Source organism: Oryx dammah, unplaced genomic scaffold (genome assembly GCF_014754425.2).
Source record: "Oryx dammah isolate SB20612 unplaced genomic scaffold, SCBI_Odam_1.1 HiC_scaffold_27, whole genome shotgun sequence".
NCBI classification, from domain to species: domain Eukaryota; kingdom Metazoa; phylum Chordata; class Mammalia; order Artiodactyla; family Bovidae; genus Oryx; species Oryx dammah.
The window spans coordinates 106,075,623-106,094,688 of NW_024070211.1; the positions used below are offsets into that span (position 1 = coordinate 106,075,623).

The 19,066-nt window shown below is 35.3% G+C and overlaps 1 protein-coding gene across 1 annotated transcript in view; it reads right to left on the reverse strand.

Annotated features, from left to right (window-relative positions):
- Nucleotides 1–19,066, reverse strand: part of SCN7A (sodium voltage-gated channel alpha subunit 7) — an 84,153-nt gene that overhangs the window by 21,499 nt on the left and 43,588 nt on the right. Inside the window, exons 11-16 of the mRNA XM_040229264.1 lie at nucleotides 13,539–13,635; nucleotides 12,605–12,849; nucleotides 11,128–11,301; nucleotides 8,885–9,241; nucleotides 4,385–4,819; nucleotides 1,177–1,279 (exon numbers count right to left, since the gene is read on the reverse strand). Coding sequence (XP_040085198.1) covers nucleotides 1,177–1,279; nucleotides 4,385–4,819; nucleotides 8,885–9,241; nucleotides 11,128–11,301; nucleotides 12,605–12,849; nucleotides 13,539–13,635 — 1,411 coding nt within the window. The remainder of the gene's footprint in view (nucleotides 1–1,176; nucleotides 1,280–4,384; nucleotides 4,820–8,884; nucleotides 9,242–11,127; nucleotides 11,302–12,604; nucleotides 12,850–13,538; nucleotides 13,636–19,066) is intronic.

Genomic DNA, 19,066 nt, shown 5'->3' on the forward strand with positions numbered 1-19,066 from the left:
TAATAAGTAAATAAGTCTTTCCTCGCCGACTCCTTCCACCCTTCGAATTCCCTGGATCCACCGGGGCTGGACCCCGGCAATAGAGAGGTGCATGTTCAGTTCAGTTCAGTCGCTCAGTTGTGTCCCACTCTGCGACCCCATGAATCGCAGCACACCAGGCCTCCCTGTCCATCACCAACTCTCAGAGGTCACTCAGACTCACGTCCATTGAGTCAGTGATGCCATCCAGCCATCTCATCCTCGATCGTCCCCTTCTCCTCCTGCCCCCAATCCCTCCCAGCATCAGAGTCTTTTCCAATGAGTCAACTCTTCTCATGAGGTGGCCAAAGCACTGGAGTTTCAGCTTCAGCATCAATCCTTCCAAAGAACACCCAGGGCTGATCTCCTTTAGAATGGACTGGTTGGATCTCCTTGCAGTCCAAGGAAGTCTCAAGAGTCTTCTCCAACACCACAGTTCAAAAGCATCAATTCTTCGGCGCTCAGCTTTCTTCACAGTCCAACTCTCACATCCATACATGACCACAGGAAAAACCATAGCCTTGACTAGACGGACCTTTGTTGGCAAAGTAACGTCTCTGCTTTTGAATATGCTATCTAGGAGGTGCATGTTACATGTTTAATAACTTAGTCAGCTGACCGAAGCCCTATATATTTCTTAATATTCATAGAGCTTATAAAAATAAGTGACTATTACATTTGTTTTCCTATGAGTATTTTAAATATTGACCCCATTCTATGAGGTATGAACACACACACTAATTTAATCTTTCTATTAATCACATTAAGTAAGTCTTATTCTTATCCTCATTTTATGTTTTAGGAAATGAGTCGGAGGAGGGTAAGTAAAAGCTAGTAAGTGGTGGGCTGGGATCTGAACTCAGTATGTCTGATTTCAGAACTAAAACTTTTAACTACTTCATGAGACCCCCTAGTAAGCAGGCCCTTTTTTCCATTCCAAACATTGACTTTTTCTTTTACTTTTATTATAAGTTTCTATTAGGATATATATGAGCATGAGTGCATGTGCACACACACACACACATTTGCATGTGTGTATTCCTTAGTCAAATTAATAAACTCTTTAAAATTAAAAGTATATTTAATAGTATTATTTAGGTTAAGAGAAATTTAGCTTAATGTTAACATAATGATTAAAATAATTTATTTTTTTCTTACCATTTCTAAGATGCTTTGGCTTTTCACGTTCATAGACCATTTCTTCTTCAGAAAGAACAATATCAACTGTACTACATTCAGATGAGCTCGACTGCTTTACTTTCTGAAAAGAAGTCCCACCAAGAAAGTTGCCATTAAAGTTTCATTTACTCACTATAGCTAAAGTTTATTTCATTTTCAGAAAAAAGAAAAATTATGTACAGAAAAATTACTGTCAAAGTAAAAGACTTCATGCCAATTTCATGATTGATATTAAAATGCATACAGAGACTTCCTTGGTGGTTAAGACTCTGAGCTTCAAGGCAGGGTACAGGGTTCGATCCCTGGTCAGGGAATTAAGATCCCACATGCCACGTGGCATGGACAAAAAGTAAAAACTAAATTAAAAATAAAATTTAAATGTATACATATCTCTGGGAGTCAAAATGTTTAAAGATATTTTAAAAATTAATTTAAGATAAAATAATTTTCACGTTAAAATGAATATATAGTGAATAACACTGTTCTAAAAGATGTATAGGCTATCCCAAATTTCTGAAAAATCTATCTAGAATATATAAAAAATTACAAATTTTTTTTCTACCTCTGTCTTTTGCACAATAAATATCAAAGAAATAAAATTAGCAAGTTTTGTTTGCTTTAAGCCATATATTGTCAATTATAAGACATTATACTGCTCTGTTAAAAACATAAAATAGTCAGCAGGATATTACTTTTAAACAAACAAATCTTTTAAAAGTTTATTTGATTTCCCTTTGTATTCTCTTTATTATTGATAAAATAAGGTATAGCAATGCATTGATTTGGGAGTAGACAATAAATTAATATTATGTAATATTCAAGCATACAATAATTGAAAATCATACATTATATATTTAAATGATTCATTAGAGTATTTAAAACCTTCACACATAAATTATTTGATATGATTTTCTCAAAACCCTGTATTTATTATTTTAAATTTATAAATAAATCAAAATTCAAAATTATAAATCATTTTAGTAAAAGATTACTTAGTGACCAATACATATGGCTACATTATGAAAAAAAATGTTTCAAAATCTGATTTGTTTGATGTTATTTTTATGAAATTTATATAATTATATATTTGTACTAAAAGATAAAAGTTCAAATACCAAAGAAACAAGAACATGAATCTCTGAATGATCATACCACTTATAATTTTTATATTTTATTCTTTGCTTTTTTAGATCAACATCCTAAATACTCTTGGGCTACATAATCTGGAAAGTGATTAATTAAATATATAATGAAATATATAAATGATAAAATCTTCTTTGAGTAGTTGACCAATCAAAAGAACCACATAATTATGCATCTTAAGCAACAACTTCTAAAACTTCAACCTTTACAGTTATATTAAGTTCCATCTTGCTTATATATCTTCGTATCTCAGACTTTCTAATGAGATTGACAAGAAGTTTTTCAGGACATTTCTACACAATATGTTGCAATAAATAGCAATTTTACCCAGAAATGTATGGTAGCACAAGCCTTATAATGTTGAATAAAATCAATGTGCAACAGAAGAATGTTTTTCATTTTCTAATAATGGTATTAATTAAAGGAAAATGGACCTGACAGGATTGGGTATGATAAGGAGTGAAAGTGTTTCTCTGAAACAAAGATGCCTTTACCAGAAACTAGAAGGGCTCTAGATAATTGAAACTTAATTCCTGTTAGAAGGGCAATTTGATAAGCTATTACAGAGAGCAGCTGTAAGCCAGAAGAGGTCTGGGAGATAAGATGGTGCTAGAGACTTTGAGGATCTAGAAAAATACATTATCTTCCCTGCCCCATGCCAGTGAGTGAAATAAAAAAATACTTTAGTGAAGTTCAGTGGAAGTGGCTCACACTGCAGATGGGATCACTGTAGATTAAATGGTACCTCCTACTAAGACATTGCGCTACTTGCAAATGAAGACAGTAAGACTGGATTCAGTAAGGTATACATTTCTAAACCTAAGTGAAAGGCAGTATCTGCCCTTCTTTAAAGGTGATCCTTCTTTTTTCTTTCTTTCTTTTAGTTCCCTAGTGGCTCAGCAGTAAATAATCTGCCTACAATGCAGAAGATGTGGGTTCGATCCCTGAGTCAGGAAGATCCCCTGGAAAAGGAAATGGCAACCCACTCCAGTATTCTTGCCTGGAAAATTCCATAGACAGAGACGGGTGTGTTACAGTTCATGAGGCCACAAAGGAGTTTGACACGACTTAGTGTCTAAACAACAACAACAAATTGTTTACATTTACAATTAATGTTTCTTTTACCCTTTGGTCTTTTAGTCCAACTCAATTATGTTAGACTAATTATGTTATAATATATGTTGCAGAAATAAGCTGACAAGAATCTTAAAATTTTAGCAAGCAGGAAAGTATCTGTATCTTAGCACTCTTCTGCTGCTGCTGCTGCTGCTAAGTTGCTTCAGTCGTGTCCGACTCTGTGCAACCCCATAGACGGCAGCCCACCAGGCTCCCCCGTCCCTGGGATTCTCCAGGCAAGAACACTGGAGTGGGTTGCCATTTCCTTCTCCAATGCATGAAAGGGAAAAGTGAAAGTGAAGTCGCTCAGTCATGTCCGGCTCTAGCACTCTTCTAGTCCCATTTTATATTTTAAAGATGATAAAGCCTAGGAGAGTTTAGTGACTTCTCCAGTAGTATGCATTAATTATAAAAATCTAGGTTTCTTCAATATGCTTTTTATCACCCCATTAACTGAAGATGTTATAATTATGTTATCTAATGTTTGCTAAGTGCTTCCATATTTTAGACAATATTCTATGCACTATTGAACTATTTTTCTTAATCATTCTATCTCTTCTGAGAAAGAGATACAATTTTATCCTCATTCACAGATGAAGAAACTTAGGAAGTTTAAGAAACTGGATCAGGAGCAGCAAATCAGGAGAAGTGCTGCAGCTAGGACTGAATGGATAATAATCTAACTTTGGAACTTCAGCATTGCTTCACTTGTCAACAGTGCCATCAATCAACAGTACGCAACCGTAATGTTAAAACAACTTAGGGGTTCATGTTTGGGAACGCATGTACACCTGTGGTGGATTCATGTCAATCTATGCCAAAACCAATACAGAATTGTAAAGTAAAAATTAAAAATAAATAAATTAAAAAAATAAATAAATAAAAAATAAAATAAAATTAAAAAACAAAACAAAAAAAAACAACTTACCTCTTTGCTGCTTCCATCACCTGACTTGCTTTGAATCTCCTTATTGTCCGGATTTTCTATATCAGATTCTTCTGAAGCAATCGGTACAGTTTCCGAGACACTGGGACTGGGGATTAGTGACTGACTCTCATTTTCCGTCGTGTTTTTCTCTGTGCCGCTGCTTTTTTCCTTATCCTTGAGGAAATCTTGGGTGTTGCTCAATTCAGACAGAGTATGGTCAGAAATATTCTCTTTAACATAGACATCACGTATATTGTCCATTGTTTCCTTTAGAACATTTTGTTTTTTGCATAATATTTTAGAAAGCACATAATTTATTCCTTTTTTAATTCTTGCCATTGCACGCTGGAGATTTTTTGCTTCGTCATTTTCATCAGTTGTTGCAGGCTTGTATGAACTAAATGAGATGATCAACCCCAGAAACAGGTAAAGTATCTGAATGAGGAAGTAAATGAAGCTAAATGGATATCATTTTTCATTTTCTTTCAAACAACAGCAACGAAAAATATTTTTAAAAAGCTGGCCTGCAATCTGAAAACAGCATACACACTATGATGCTCTTTAGGGTATTCAGTTCTTACTCATCTACAGAGGATCAGTCGCTGTGTTAGGAATTTGGATAGCCAGAAGGTTACAATGTTCTACGAAATATCATTTTTTCTCCTTTACAGATGAAAACCTCAAAGCTTACAGATGCCAAGTATCAAAGATCACAGAGGGTGAACTTAAGTCTGTCTTACTCCAGTTTGTTTTCTTTTCTACTAAGCCAAGCAGAGTCTCCCAAGGTGAGAAAATCAATTGCTACTCCACGTGGCTGAATTCATGTCCACCTAACTCAGAAAGATATGTAATGACATCTTCATGGGTTCTGCAAATTCATGAGACTCTCCTGGGGAGAAAGCTATCCCTAGTTTTGAAGTCCACATCTAATTTCCTTGTGATGTGCAAGCACAGGGTTTGGGTAGGTTAGTTGATTTTCTGTGGTAATAAATTTGGTCAAATAAGAAAGAAATGAGTAATGGAAGGATCACTCCTAATATTTGCAAATTATTTTGAATTTGAAGATAGTGTGTATTTCAACTTTTACTATCACTGAGAAATAAGATCAAGCCATGTCCAATTTCCAGAGAATTAGATTTTTATTTTGTTTCTTTTTGTAGAGTATAAATTATAATTTTAGATTATAAGATTAGAGATAATTAGAGATACACTGATTATTCTTTTAAAGTAATAATTTAGGCATTTTACCCATTCTGGAAGTTTTCTCTCTTCTCTTCAAATATTTGAGCTTTTGGAAATTTAAATTACTTTATGCTTTACATATTATTTTTAAAGGGAAAATACAGTAGAAATTCTTACACTGACAATTTATGTGTACATAAAATAAATAAGTATATGAAGATCTGCAACATTCATTTGTTAAAATATCTTACAGAATTTTGGATCTATCTGAAGAGACGCATTCTCAAACACTGATAATTGCTGTTTCTCATGTGCATATACACCTAAAATATTAGGAAGTAACCACCAAATTGTGTTCGATTCTAATGGATTACCTTTAAGTCTCAATAACGAAATCTTTTTATCTCTTAGGAATATAGAAAGCTCTAATAAGACTCACTTAAGGAAAAATAAAAATACTTTTGCAGATAATAAAGTCACAAAATAAATTATCTTAACTGCAACCATAGTTTGGTGTATAAAATAAAATGGAGGGTTTAACATTTGGCTCATCATTGGAAATTTCTTACAGGTAAGATCTCTTGAACAACTAACATACGTTTTCTATAACCTACAATGACAGAATCTCAATGGCTGAAAAACTGAAAGCTGAAAAGACAATGATTGAATGTCAGTATGGCATCACCAATGCAATGGACGTGAACTAAGGCAAACTTCAGGAGATGGTGAGGGACAGGGAGGCCTGGCATGCTGCAATCCACGAGATTGCAAAGAGTCTGACACGACTGGGTGACTGAGAAACCACACCTACAGGCTAGCTTGACTGCTCTTCCACTAGTGTTCCATTTTGCTATCAAGGTTCATTTACACAGAATCTGGGCAAGGGCTCCATGGGCCTTGTAGAAAATACCTTATAACATCTCTATCATTCTCAAAGGACGAAGAGCAAGAACAAGCATAATTTCAGGTTGTTGGTTGTTTCTTTTTCCTTTGTTTGCTTAAGAATTGTTCACAGGGAGAAAAAAGAAAAGGGTGTTAAGTAAGAATTTCATGACTATAAGCTTCACATGAGTTAGAACTATTTTTTCTCTTCAGTAGATAACTGAAGTGAAGTCACTCAGTCGTGTCCGACTCTTTGTGACCCCATGGACTGTAGCCCAACAGGCTCCTCCATCTATGGAATTTTCTAGGCAAGAGTACTGGAGTGGGTTGCCATTTCCTTCTCCAGGGGATCTTCCCGACCCGGGGATCGAACCTGGGTCTCCCGCATTGGGAGCAGATGCTTTACTGTCTGAGCCACCAGGGAAACAACGCAAAGCACAAAGTACATGATAAAGTAAGAAATATTTGTTGAAAAATCAATTAATTATGGAACGAATGAAAGATTTCTATGTCAGGATTTGGAGAGGAAAAATTATAATACAACAACTGTATTTTTAAGAGCTTACGATCTAACATTTCTTATATCTTAGACATGTACACACAGTCCCTATCACGCATATATACATATGCAGTGAGTGTTAAAAGACTGAAAATTAAGTTGAAAATGCTGTGATGTAAAGAAAGAACTGTGTAACACTGTAAAATGCAACCACTTTATGGAACTTGTGATCCCTTCCTTCATGGAAGTTCTAGCTTAATAAGGAAGATAGACAAGTACATGAACAATTAAACACAGTGTCAGTATGTACTTAGGACAGGCGTATATCCAGGGTAAATAAAAGCAATGAGAAATGCACTGACACAATGGATTTTACCCTGTGATTTTTTTTGTTCCCATCTTTTGGGAGATCCACTTGATCTCTGTGACTTAGGAGTGAAAATTAAATATTGAGTCTCTTTTTTTCCCCAATAAAAACAAATATATCTTATAAGCCATTTTTTTCCCCCTGAGAATTATGAAAGTGAAAGTTGTTCAGTTGTGTCTGACTCTTTGCGACCTCATGGACTACACAGTCCATGGAATTGTCCAGGCCAGAATATTGGAGTGGGTAGCCTTTCCCTTCTCCAGGGTATCTTCCCAACCCAGAGATCAAACCCAGGTCTCCTGCATTGCAGGCAGATTCCTTACCAGCTGAGCCACAAGGGAAGCCCTGGAAGACGTATAAGATACTTCAATTAATGTAATCACTCCAATTACTGGAAATTTAGGAGTGAAAGTGTTTCCTCTTAGTTAATGTATGATAGTTTCAAAGATCAGTGGTTTTCAAAATTTGCTGCACAATTTAATCAAATGAGGATTTTTTTTTTAATCCTGATGACTAAGCTATATCCACATCACAATAAAATCGGAATCTCTGGGAATGAATCCAAGACATCAGTTTATTTTTATTAGTTCTCCAAGACACTCCAATGTGCAGTCAACTTTGACAACCAGTGCCACATTTAAGTGCTTCTTAAAATTTAATGTGTACACAAATCACCTAGGGATATTGTTAAAATGTAGATTCCACTTTCACAGGTCTGGAATGGGGTCTGAGAGTCTACATTCATAACGGTCTCCCACATAAAACCAAAGCTACTTTGAGTAGCAGGTTATAACCAAGGAAAATATGATGAACATCATGTGTGCAATTTTCCAGCAGCCAAATTAAAAGTATAAACAAAAACAGGTGAAATTAGCATCACTAATACATTTTATTCAACTAAATGTATAAAAATATTATAATTAAAATGTTTCACTTCAGTCATCTGATGGCACCATGGATCGTAGCTCACCAGACTCCTGTGTCCACGGGATTTTCCAGGCAAGAATATTGGAGTAGGGTGCCAGTGCCTTCTCCAGGAGATCATTCCAACCCAGGGATTGAACCTGCATCTCTTGTGTCTCCCACACTGGCAAGTGGATTCTTTACCACTAGTGCCACCTAGGAAGCACTTTCAATATAAGAACTATTAATGAAATCATTTACATTATTTCTGGGGGGAGGGCAAGAGGAGAGGGGGACAACAGAAGATGAGATGGTTGGATGACATCACCGACACAATGGACATGGATTTGGATGGATTCCGGGAATTGGTGATGGACAGGGAGGCCTGGCGTGGTGTGGTTCATGGGGTCGCAAAGAGTCGGACACGACTGAGCAACTGATCTGATCTGAACTGAAGACTTCAAATTCAGTGGGTATTTTACACTTATAACATATCTCAAAGTAGACTGCTCATATTTTAACTGATTAATGGCCACATGTGGCTAAAGGCCTCCATATCAGACAGCCCAGTTGTAGACCACTGGCTTCCATAAGTCTACATGATGAAAACGCCACACTACAATACATAAGGTTTTTCAAGGAAAGTTTTAAAGCATGGATTACTTACCAATAATTTTCCAATTAAAATCACCATCATGTAAAAAGGAATACAACTGAATTGGCCTGCTACCTTAAAGCAATCCCATAAAGTCTCTATCCACTCTCCACAGAGAATCCGGAACACATTCAGGAAGGAATGGAGGAAATCACGCATGTGCCAGTGTGGAAGCTGACAGTCCTCATTTATGTTGCAGACATACTTTCTATAATTTGAACCATACAGGTTTAGGCCAACCACAGCAGAAAAGAACATAAATGTGAACAGCAGCAGGACCAAGTCTTTCAGGGCCACAACTGAGTTACACAGAGTCAGCATCAGAATCTTAAATGTCGGCCAGTATCTTCCCAGTCTAAAAACTCGTAACTGATAGAGCAATGTAAAAACAACAAAAATAAGGGAAAAAAAGACAAAAACTCTAGTCACTATTAATTACAATGTACATTTAAAATTTTTATTAGCATTATACACATAAACGTGTGTAGTCTCTAATGTAATATTCACTTTTGAGCATTATTAATACTAAGCACTGAAAATTCAGTTTATATACAATTTTTAATACACTTACATATTCTATAGTTTTTCACACTAAATTGAAGTATACTTTCTATTGATCTGTCAATTCCCATTTTTTTCAATATAATACTATTATAATCACTCTAGTTTTGTTTTAACATCTGGTAAAGCAAGTATCCATTCTTTATTTTCTTTTTCCAAAATATATTGAATGTTTTCCCACATTTCAACATATAGGTGATATTGGAAAAGTCTCCAGGGTCTGTTGAAGTCCACTGATAGCTCTATTGTCTGCATGAGTGCTAAGTCACTTCAGCTGTGTCTGACTCTTTGTGACCCCATGGACTCCTCTGTCCATGGGATTTTCTAGGCAAGAATACTATTGTGTGTTTACCTTTAAAATTAACATGAGAGACCAAATGAAACATTCTAGGTTTAGTCTAAATATTTCACTTAATCACTAGATTTAAAAATTTTTATCGACATGGCCCAAAATCACTTTAATATTTGAGTCATTTAAAATCCACATATTGTTTTTGTATGTGCTATACCTTCCCCAACTTTTTCTGGTATGTAGTTGGCTTTTGGGACTCAAGGGTTAGGACTTAACACTTATCTATGTAAAACTTAATCATCTTAGGTTCAATCTGTTACTAGTCTTTCAGATATTTTGATACAATCTTTTATCATATATATATATATTTTTAATCTTTTATCATATTGTCTGTATTTCCCAGTCTTGCTTCATTTATAAATTCAATAAATACAACTTTTATATTTTCCCCTTACTCATTAGATAAGCCTATGGATAAAGACAGGGTTGTGAAGAATTATTTGGATAAGATTGCTACTGCTGCTGCTAAGTCACTTCAGTCATGTCTGACTCTGTGAGACCCCACAGACGGCAGCCGACTAGGCTCCTCTGTCCCTGGGATTCTCCAGGCAAGAACACTGGAGTGGGTTGCCATTTCCTTCTCCAATGCATGAAAGTGAAAAGGGAAAGTGAAGTCACTCAGTCGTGTCCAACCCTCAGCGACCCCATGGACTGCAGCCTACCAGGCTCCTCTGTCCATGGGATTTTCCAGGCAAGAGAACTGGAGTGGGGTGCCATTGGCTTCTCCATTGGATGAGATTAAATCTACCTAATTGTTCTCATTTCTGCTACATTCATTCAACTTGTTAACAGAATAAGACAGTAGATTATTTATCAAATACCCAACATTTCCATAAATATTATTCTAATAACATTATTTCTTTGCTTAGTTTTCTGATGTTTTTACTACCACCTACATTTTAGGCATATATTGATTCTGACTTAATAACCTTCATAGTAACATTCTATTAGCCTGACAGTCCCTTGTTTACAAAATTTTCCAATCTACATTTAGATATACTCACCTGATTCTAATTCTTTAGTTACACATTGGCATTCAGCTTTTGGGACTCTGTATTACCCTGCTTCTCAAAACTGACCCAGTAATACTGACCCTGCTTTATAGAACTATATCTCAAATTTACTGTATATATGGCTTATTTCTTTTAATGCCTGGGCCAAACAGCATTAGAGACTACTTACTCTTTTCTGGGTTACTTTCTAAGCTTGTTATATATGAATTATTTCATTTAATAATTCCAACATACCAACAGGATAGGTATTACTATTCTTCCCACTTTATGTCTGAGAAAACTGAAATGAATTTTTATAAAATAAAATTTAGATCTTGTATTCTACTTACCACCCTGAATGATCGTAAAATAGCCAGTCCATGAAAATTTGTTAGATAAAGTTCTGCTAAACCATGGAACACAATTAGGCTATCATAAATGTTCCAGCCTACTTGGAAATATCCATATGGATGCATGGCAATTATTTTAAAAATCATTTCTGTTGTGAAAATTCCAATAAACACCTAAGTAAAACAAAACACAGGGATAAGAATTTGATTCCAATAGCTCTATCAGAATCCTCATACACAGAATAAATTTTCACTGTCACTTTCTTCATATTTTCTCTGTCAAAATCTGATTAGTTTTGGAGTCTGCATCACAAGGACAGATTCATACATTTTGTTTGACAATCTAATGTCAAACATTGTATATGGAATCTTCAATTACTTTAATAAAAGCCATCTTGGAAGAAAACAAAAGAATATTTGAGAGCGAAAACCTTTTCATTTTGAATAGTTCCTTTGGGGATAAAGAATACATATTAAGATATTTACTTTTAAAAAATATAAAATAAAAATTTAAAAATATAGATGATCTAACAAAAGGTAAACCTATGAAAACTGTCATTTGAAAACTATACTGGCAGAAATAACTAAATTATTGTTTTGGTAGCAAATAAATATATAGTTCAAAATTGGTAACAACTGACAGTATTAATAGCAAGCAACTGTGCTATGCTGTGTTTAGTCACTCAGTTGTGTCTGACTCTTTACGACCCCATGGACTGTAAGCCGCCAGGCTCCTCTGTCCATAGGGATTCTCCAGGCAAGAATACTGCGGTGGGTTGCTCTGTCCATTTCCAGGGGATCTAAACCCAGGTCTCCAGCATTGCAGGCAGATTCTTTACCATCTGAGCCACCAGAAAAGCCTACTATTCCTGTTGTTTAGTTACAAGCAACTAAACAACAGGAATAAAAGCAAACAAAATTGAACAATACAGATTGAACAAAATTGATTGAATATGACTTGTTTTTTAAACTCATGGAAATCTTTTTCTTTTGCCTTTTTTTACATGAAAAAAAAAATAGGTGAATTTCAAAAATACCTTGCCACAAAGATAAGCTCCAATCTAAGGTAGGTTCAGTTGTAACAGGATTCAAAATTCAAGTGGCAGTGAAGAACTTGTTATTCACTGTTATTCACTCTGTTATTTCACCTCTGCCCTTGTGATCTAGGGGCTACCATATTAAGACAGGGGATATTTGAGATGGGAGAGGAAATAAACAATTTCTATTTAATTTGACTGCATTGCAGCTAGCTAGAAATCTTAAATTTAAACAGACTCTAGCTAGAAATCTATTCAAAGATAAGAACATTTACAAAGGAGGGCTTGGAGAGGTAAGAAAGCATGAAAACAATAGTTCATTTAATACTCATACAATGTATTTGCAACATTTTGGAGTTATAAAGTAAAATAATGAGGATAATGGTGACTAAAGAAAAGGTGAAATTGCAGGAGAAAATAGCTTACACTGAGAGCCTTACCACGTTTCCAATGCTGAGAATATTGCTGGTTTCCAGACTCATTGGATAGTGTTCCAAGGCCAAAAAATTTATGTTTAGAATTATGCATATTGTAAGGAAAAGATCGGTAAATGGGTCCATTATAATCCTGTGAACAAACTCTTTCCATTTTAACCAACAGGGAGAACAATCCCAGATCAAGAAAGTTTTAGCAAATCTATACCAACAAAATGGGCATCTCTGCCTGGATTTTTTAAGCTCTGAAACTGAAAGAACAGAAAATTATACATGAGTTAATTGTTTATTTAAGCATTAAGCATCTAATTAGTAGAAAAATTTTGCTTTTGCATGCAAAGGGAGGTTATAACCTAGACTTTTGATTTTGAAATAGCAAACAGAAATATTTTGAATTAATGAAAATCAGAACAAAGTAAATTTCCTCTATTTTGCTCATGCTTGTTGAGTTAGACAAATGAAAATGAAAAAATTATGTACTACAATTAAAATATAGGAGTACTTCTCAAGAAAAACTAATATGGAATATAACTGAGAGTACTATGTTTATAATTTTAGATTTATATGCTTTACAAAATAATGTCTTTAAATATTGTCTATAATAATGATTACTGGTTATATATATATTAAAAGTAGAGACAGACAAATATAAAAAGAGCCTTAATATGTTAATGTTATATACTCCAACCTGTATTTTTAGTTAAAATGCTCATATCATTTTCAGTGTTAAAGAAAATTCCTTGGCAGTTTTTGGTGGCCTTTTCCAGTGTTTAAAACATTATGCTTATGAAATTTTAAAGTACTCTTAACCTTAATAGTCTCATGTTCTTCCTTAAAGTTTAGTTATTATCAACCAAAATTCTGAAGAAACTGGAGGATTTCTTAAAAGTGAGTTATACGAATGATACCATTCATCAAGTCTAAATATTTTTTACTTTACCTTCTTTATGGCTGACAGTAGCATCATCCAACGCATCCAGAGAAGTAATCATAGAAGTTGATGATCTTTTCTTCATTTCCATTTGTATGGTCTTGGTCTAAAAAGAAATTTGATGAGTCTAATTCTGGCTTCTCCCCTTGGTAGATTCAAGACTATAGTTATAAGAAGGTTTATAACCTTAAAAATGCCAATTCTCACTTCCAAAAACCTTTCTGGGTTCCATAATTTGCCACTTTTTATACTATAGGTACCTTTTTTTTTTTTTTTTGGCTGTGTGGCATGAGAGATCTTAGTAGCCCAACCAGGGATCAAACCATTGCACTTGCAGTGGAAGCAAGTGTCCTAACCACTAGACTTTCAGGGAAGTCCCACTATACATACTATTAAACTGACTTAGGATTATTTGGAAAATACATCTGCATTACTTGTAAGTCAACCAAATCACGTTATACTATGAGGTCAACTATAAAAGGAGTAAACTAGAGAATGTTAGTGCTATTACCCATATTTGACAAAGAATTCAATGTCCAGTTTAGAACTATTGTGGAACATCCAGTTGGCAGATACGCTACTGGATATTAACACCTTACATTTCTCTAACACCTTATATTTTTTTACTTGAAGATATGTTAACTATGACTTCATAAACTCTTTTGATTAAATCAAATTATTTGGTGTTGAGATGATAAAATATGTCTCATGTAATATCAGGTAACAGAATGAATTTTAAAGGATGGGTCTGATTAGAACACACATAATAATCCCAAAAGGAAATAATTTTTTTCTGTCCCTCTTATCTCTTATATAATGGTTTTAAGACATCTTGTTTGGCTGATACAGTTACAAAGTTTAAAAGAACCCTTGCATAGGAAAGGCACTCAAAACTCTAAGGTTTTGATGTAGGTGTTACAAATTCTACACATTCATGATTATCACAAGTACAGCCCCACAGGTTTCTAGTGATCATGAGTAAATTTTGTTTTTGAATGTAAACTGTAAGTAACTGACAAAGGGTAGATGATATTGCACCATAGAACTCCCAACGATTTTTACATTCATCACACATGAAGAATAATAATATTGTATGTTTGTTAATTTGGTAAATAGGTGAGCTTAATAGGTGAAATAGTGTCTCTGACTTTTTGTGACCCCATAGACTGTAACCCACCAGGCTCCTCTGTCCATGGAATTCTCCAGGCAGGAATACTGGAGTGGGAAGCCATTCCCTTCTCCAGGGGATCTTCCTGACCCAGGGATCAAACCCGGATCTCCCTCATTGCAGGCAGATTTCTTTACCATCTGAGCCACCAGTGAACATATTTAAGGTGAGGTACCTTTTGAATAAGGATAACTGGCATGGGCACTGAGGGAATTAATGATTGAGGTTCACTGATAACCCAGAACAACCTGGCTGGCAGGCTCCGCTGTGGTCTATCTGAAGTCCCAGAAAAGAGATCAAGGAAATCATCAAATTCATCTCACTCGGTTTCGGTCAAGTTCCCCCTAATTTCAAAACTAGAGCTCAAAGAGGTAAAAACCAACTCCACTACATACTGTTCCCTCAGAAAAATGACAGGATCTTTAAGTCTATGGATCTCTGTTGCCTCACTTTTTTCTTAAAAAAATTGAAAAAAATTTTGAAAAAAAAAATTGAAAAAAATAAGCAAAAGCTCAGGATGCAAAACTAATTTATTTATCTAAACCATGCTTATTCCAGAAAATATTTTCTTAGCTGATTTACAAGGCTACATAAAATATGTGATAATTTATATAATTCCAAATTTCTATGAATTAAAATCCAACAGAACTATAATTTTTCTGTTATTAAAGTCCAAGAGGAATTTGCCAGGTGTTTCTTCATAAAGATACTCCAGCATATCCTTAATGATATCCTCTACTATAATCTTAATACTGGGGAATTATTTCTCACAGAGCTACTTCTGATAGTGACAATGTTTGATGAATTTACATCAAAGAACAAGCCACTAAAGATAATCATCCATGGTTGGAGGGGCAGTGGAGTGGGGAGGGTAATAATATTATTGTTGATACAGTCAAGGCTCAATTCGTTACTGATTTAGCTTGAACTGCTGTCTATGGGGTCGCACAGAGTTGGACACGACTGAAGCAACTTAGCAGCAGCAGCAGCAGTGAATACATCTGGGCTTCCCAGGTGGTGTGTGGTAAAGAACCCACTTGCCAATGCAGGAGACTTAAGAGGTGTGGGTTCGATCCCTAGGTCAGAAAGATTCCCTGGAGGAAAGCAAGGCAACCCACTCCAGTATTCTTGCCTGGGTAATCCCATGGACAGAGGAGCCTGGTGGGCTACAGTCCATGTGGTCAAAAGAGTTGGAAACAACTGAAATGACTTAGCATGCACACATGCAAGGATGCATTTTAGGATATAAAATGAACAAATTACATTATCAGTCTAGTAATATATTTACCTCAATCGAGCCTTTCAAAAATATTGAATAAGTGCCCATAAGTTGGCTAACTACTAAAGATATTGCTATTTTATAATGCAAATTGAGAGGACTATGATGGAGAAGGAAATGGCAACCCACTCCAGTATTCTTGCCTGGAGAATCCCATGGACGGAGGAGCTTGGTGGGCTACAGTTCACAGGTTGCAAAGAGTCGGACACAACTCAGCGACTTCACTTTCACTTTCATGAGGGAAAAAAATCTCCTTTTTGAAAGTATAAGAGCTAATAAGGGCATATGCCTGAATTTTAGACAATCCAATGTTAAAATTAGACTGGAAGAAGGGGCTACGATTCTTCTCAGCACTGGTTTCAATTTTCTCTGGAGGGGAGCTATTAATAAGGAAGAACTCAGTCATACTTCTGGTGTTAAGCAATGAACACCTGGAATGTTCATCTTAGACTCAGGCTCACTCTCCTTACCAAAACCACACTGGCCTATTTCATTCTCTAACTCATCCTGTACCTGCCCACCAGAGAGCAAGGACTCATTCTTCAGACCTCAAATCAAGTGCCAGGTCCTCATAAAAACCTTTTCTGACTCAGAGAAATCCTTTATTAAAGGCTCTCAAACACTATGTTTCTCACTTTTATGGCACCTTCCACATTTTCATTTAATTTTCTTAGGGAATAATAATACTCACCAGGTACCAATAGGTTGCTTCAACCATTAATGACATTAAACTTTCCATTTTTCATGTATTACCCACCCTACTTTTTTCCTGAAGTATTGTAAAACAAATTTCATACATCATAAAATTTCAGGGTAAGCTCTTTAAAAAAATAATCACAACACCATTACCAAAATCAAGGAAAATTAGTAATTCCTTAATATTATCCAATACCTAGATCATGCTCAATTTTCTTTCATTACTCAGAAACATTCTATTAGTTCTGTTGGTTAAGGTATATCATTTTATTTATCCTACATGATTTGTTAAAAATACTGAATCACTCATAGAATTTTCCACATTCTTAATTTGGCAGATTATGTCTTTTTAGTGTAATTTAATGCATTCTTCTCTCTTATAGTCTCTAGAAAGAGATGGTTAGATTTAGAAGCTTAATAGGTAGTGCAGATTTTGGCAAGAATATATTGGGGTGTTCTATGTTTCCTATTTAAAAACATCAGGAGACACAATGCCTGGTGGTCCCAGTTACAGATTTGCTATAATAATTTTATAGTTTATCTCCCCATTAGACCACTAGCTTCATGAAGATAGACAGTGTATTTGTATTCACGAATTTTTAAATCTCCAATGTTTAATACAATGCCTAATACAGAAAATTGTCAATGATGTTTTATTTAATTATATAGGTGAATTCTAAGATTGTCATTTTATATGGCACATATTTTTTAATACCTACATTCCTACTGTTGTGTATATCTGATTTTTTCTGAAGTTTTGCCAATAACTGAGAATTCATCGACAAATTTCACCTAGAAACTGTGTAATTGATGGAATAATAAGGTTTCAGCGTTGATTCTCTAGAACAATGATGAAAAATGTGTTCTCTTTCTCACTGTCAGGAAATCAAATACCTATAAATATAGATGAAATTTTGCAACTGGAACTCCTCGATAAGAATTACATTAAGAATTTGTGAAGACACTATTTATGTGTCTGGCACATGATGTTGTTCAGTCGCTAAGTCATATCTGACTCTTTGTGACCACATGGACCGCACCATGCCAGGCTTCCTTGTCCTTCACTATCTCCCCAAGTTTGCTCAAAGTCATATCCATTGATTGGCAATGCTAACTAACCATCTCGTTCTCTGCCACTCTCTTCTCCTGGCACATAGCTGACAATAAATATTATATACTATTATTATTATTGTCATTATTATTATTTTAGTTATCCCTAAAAAAGGGACACAGTCCAAGACTTGAGAATTTCATATTGATGAGTATTCTCCATACGGACTGCTGTGCCTTCTTGCAGTTGTCTTCCTGTGTTTCCTATAATTAATCAATACCATTTTTTCAGTTGCTTAGTATACTCTAAGCAGTGCTAAGTGCTTTACAAGCATTTATTTAATTTGAATCTCACAACTTATGACAGATATTATAATATACACCTTACAGATGAAGAACCTGAGGCTTAGAATGGTTAACTTCAGATGTGTAGAGGATACCACCCTAATGACAGAAAGTGAAGAGGAATTAAAGAGCCTCTTGATGAAGGTGAAAGAGGAGAGTTAAAAAGCTGGCTGAAAACTCAAAATTCAAAAAACAAAGATCATGGCATCCGGTCCCCTCACTTCATGGCAAATAGATGGGGAAAAAATGGAAAGGATGACAGGCTTTATTTTCTTGGGTGACTAAACCACTGTGGCTGCAGCCATGAAATTAAAATACACTTGCTTCTTAGAAGAAAAGCTTTGACAAACCTAGACAGCATATAAAAAGCAGAGACATTGCTTTGCTTATAATGGTCCATATATTCAAAGTTATAGTTTTTCCAGTAGTCATATACGGATGTGAGAGTTGAACCATAAAGAAGGCTGAGCACCAAAGAACTGATGCTTTCAAACTGTGGTGCTGGAGAAGACTCTTGAGAGTCTCTTGGACTACAATGAGATCAAATCAGTCAATCCGAAAGGAAATCCACCCTGATTATTCATTAGAAGGACTGATGGTAAAGCTGAAATCTCAATACTTCGGCCACCTGATGTGGCGATCCAACTCAGTGGAAAAGACCCTGATGTTGGGAAAGATTGAAGGCAGGAGGAGAAGGGGGTGACAGAGGATGAGATGGTTGGATGGCATCACCGACTCAATGGACATGAGTTTGAGCAAACTCCAAGAAATAGTGAAGAATGGGGAAGTGTGGTGTGCTGCAGTCCATGGGGCTGCAAAGAGCTGGACCCGACTGAGTGACTGAGTAACAACAACAACAAAGAAAGGTTAACATACTTCGACAATATCATAAATCTAGTAAGCAGCTAAAAAGGACTGAAATCTATATTAATCTGACAGCAAAACTGTGATTTTATCCAATGTAATCTACTGTTTTCTTGTAATGTGAGAATATGCAAC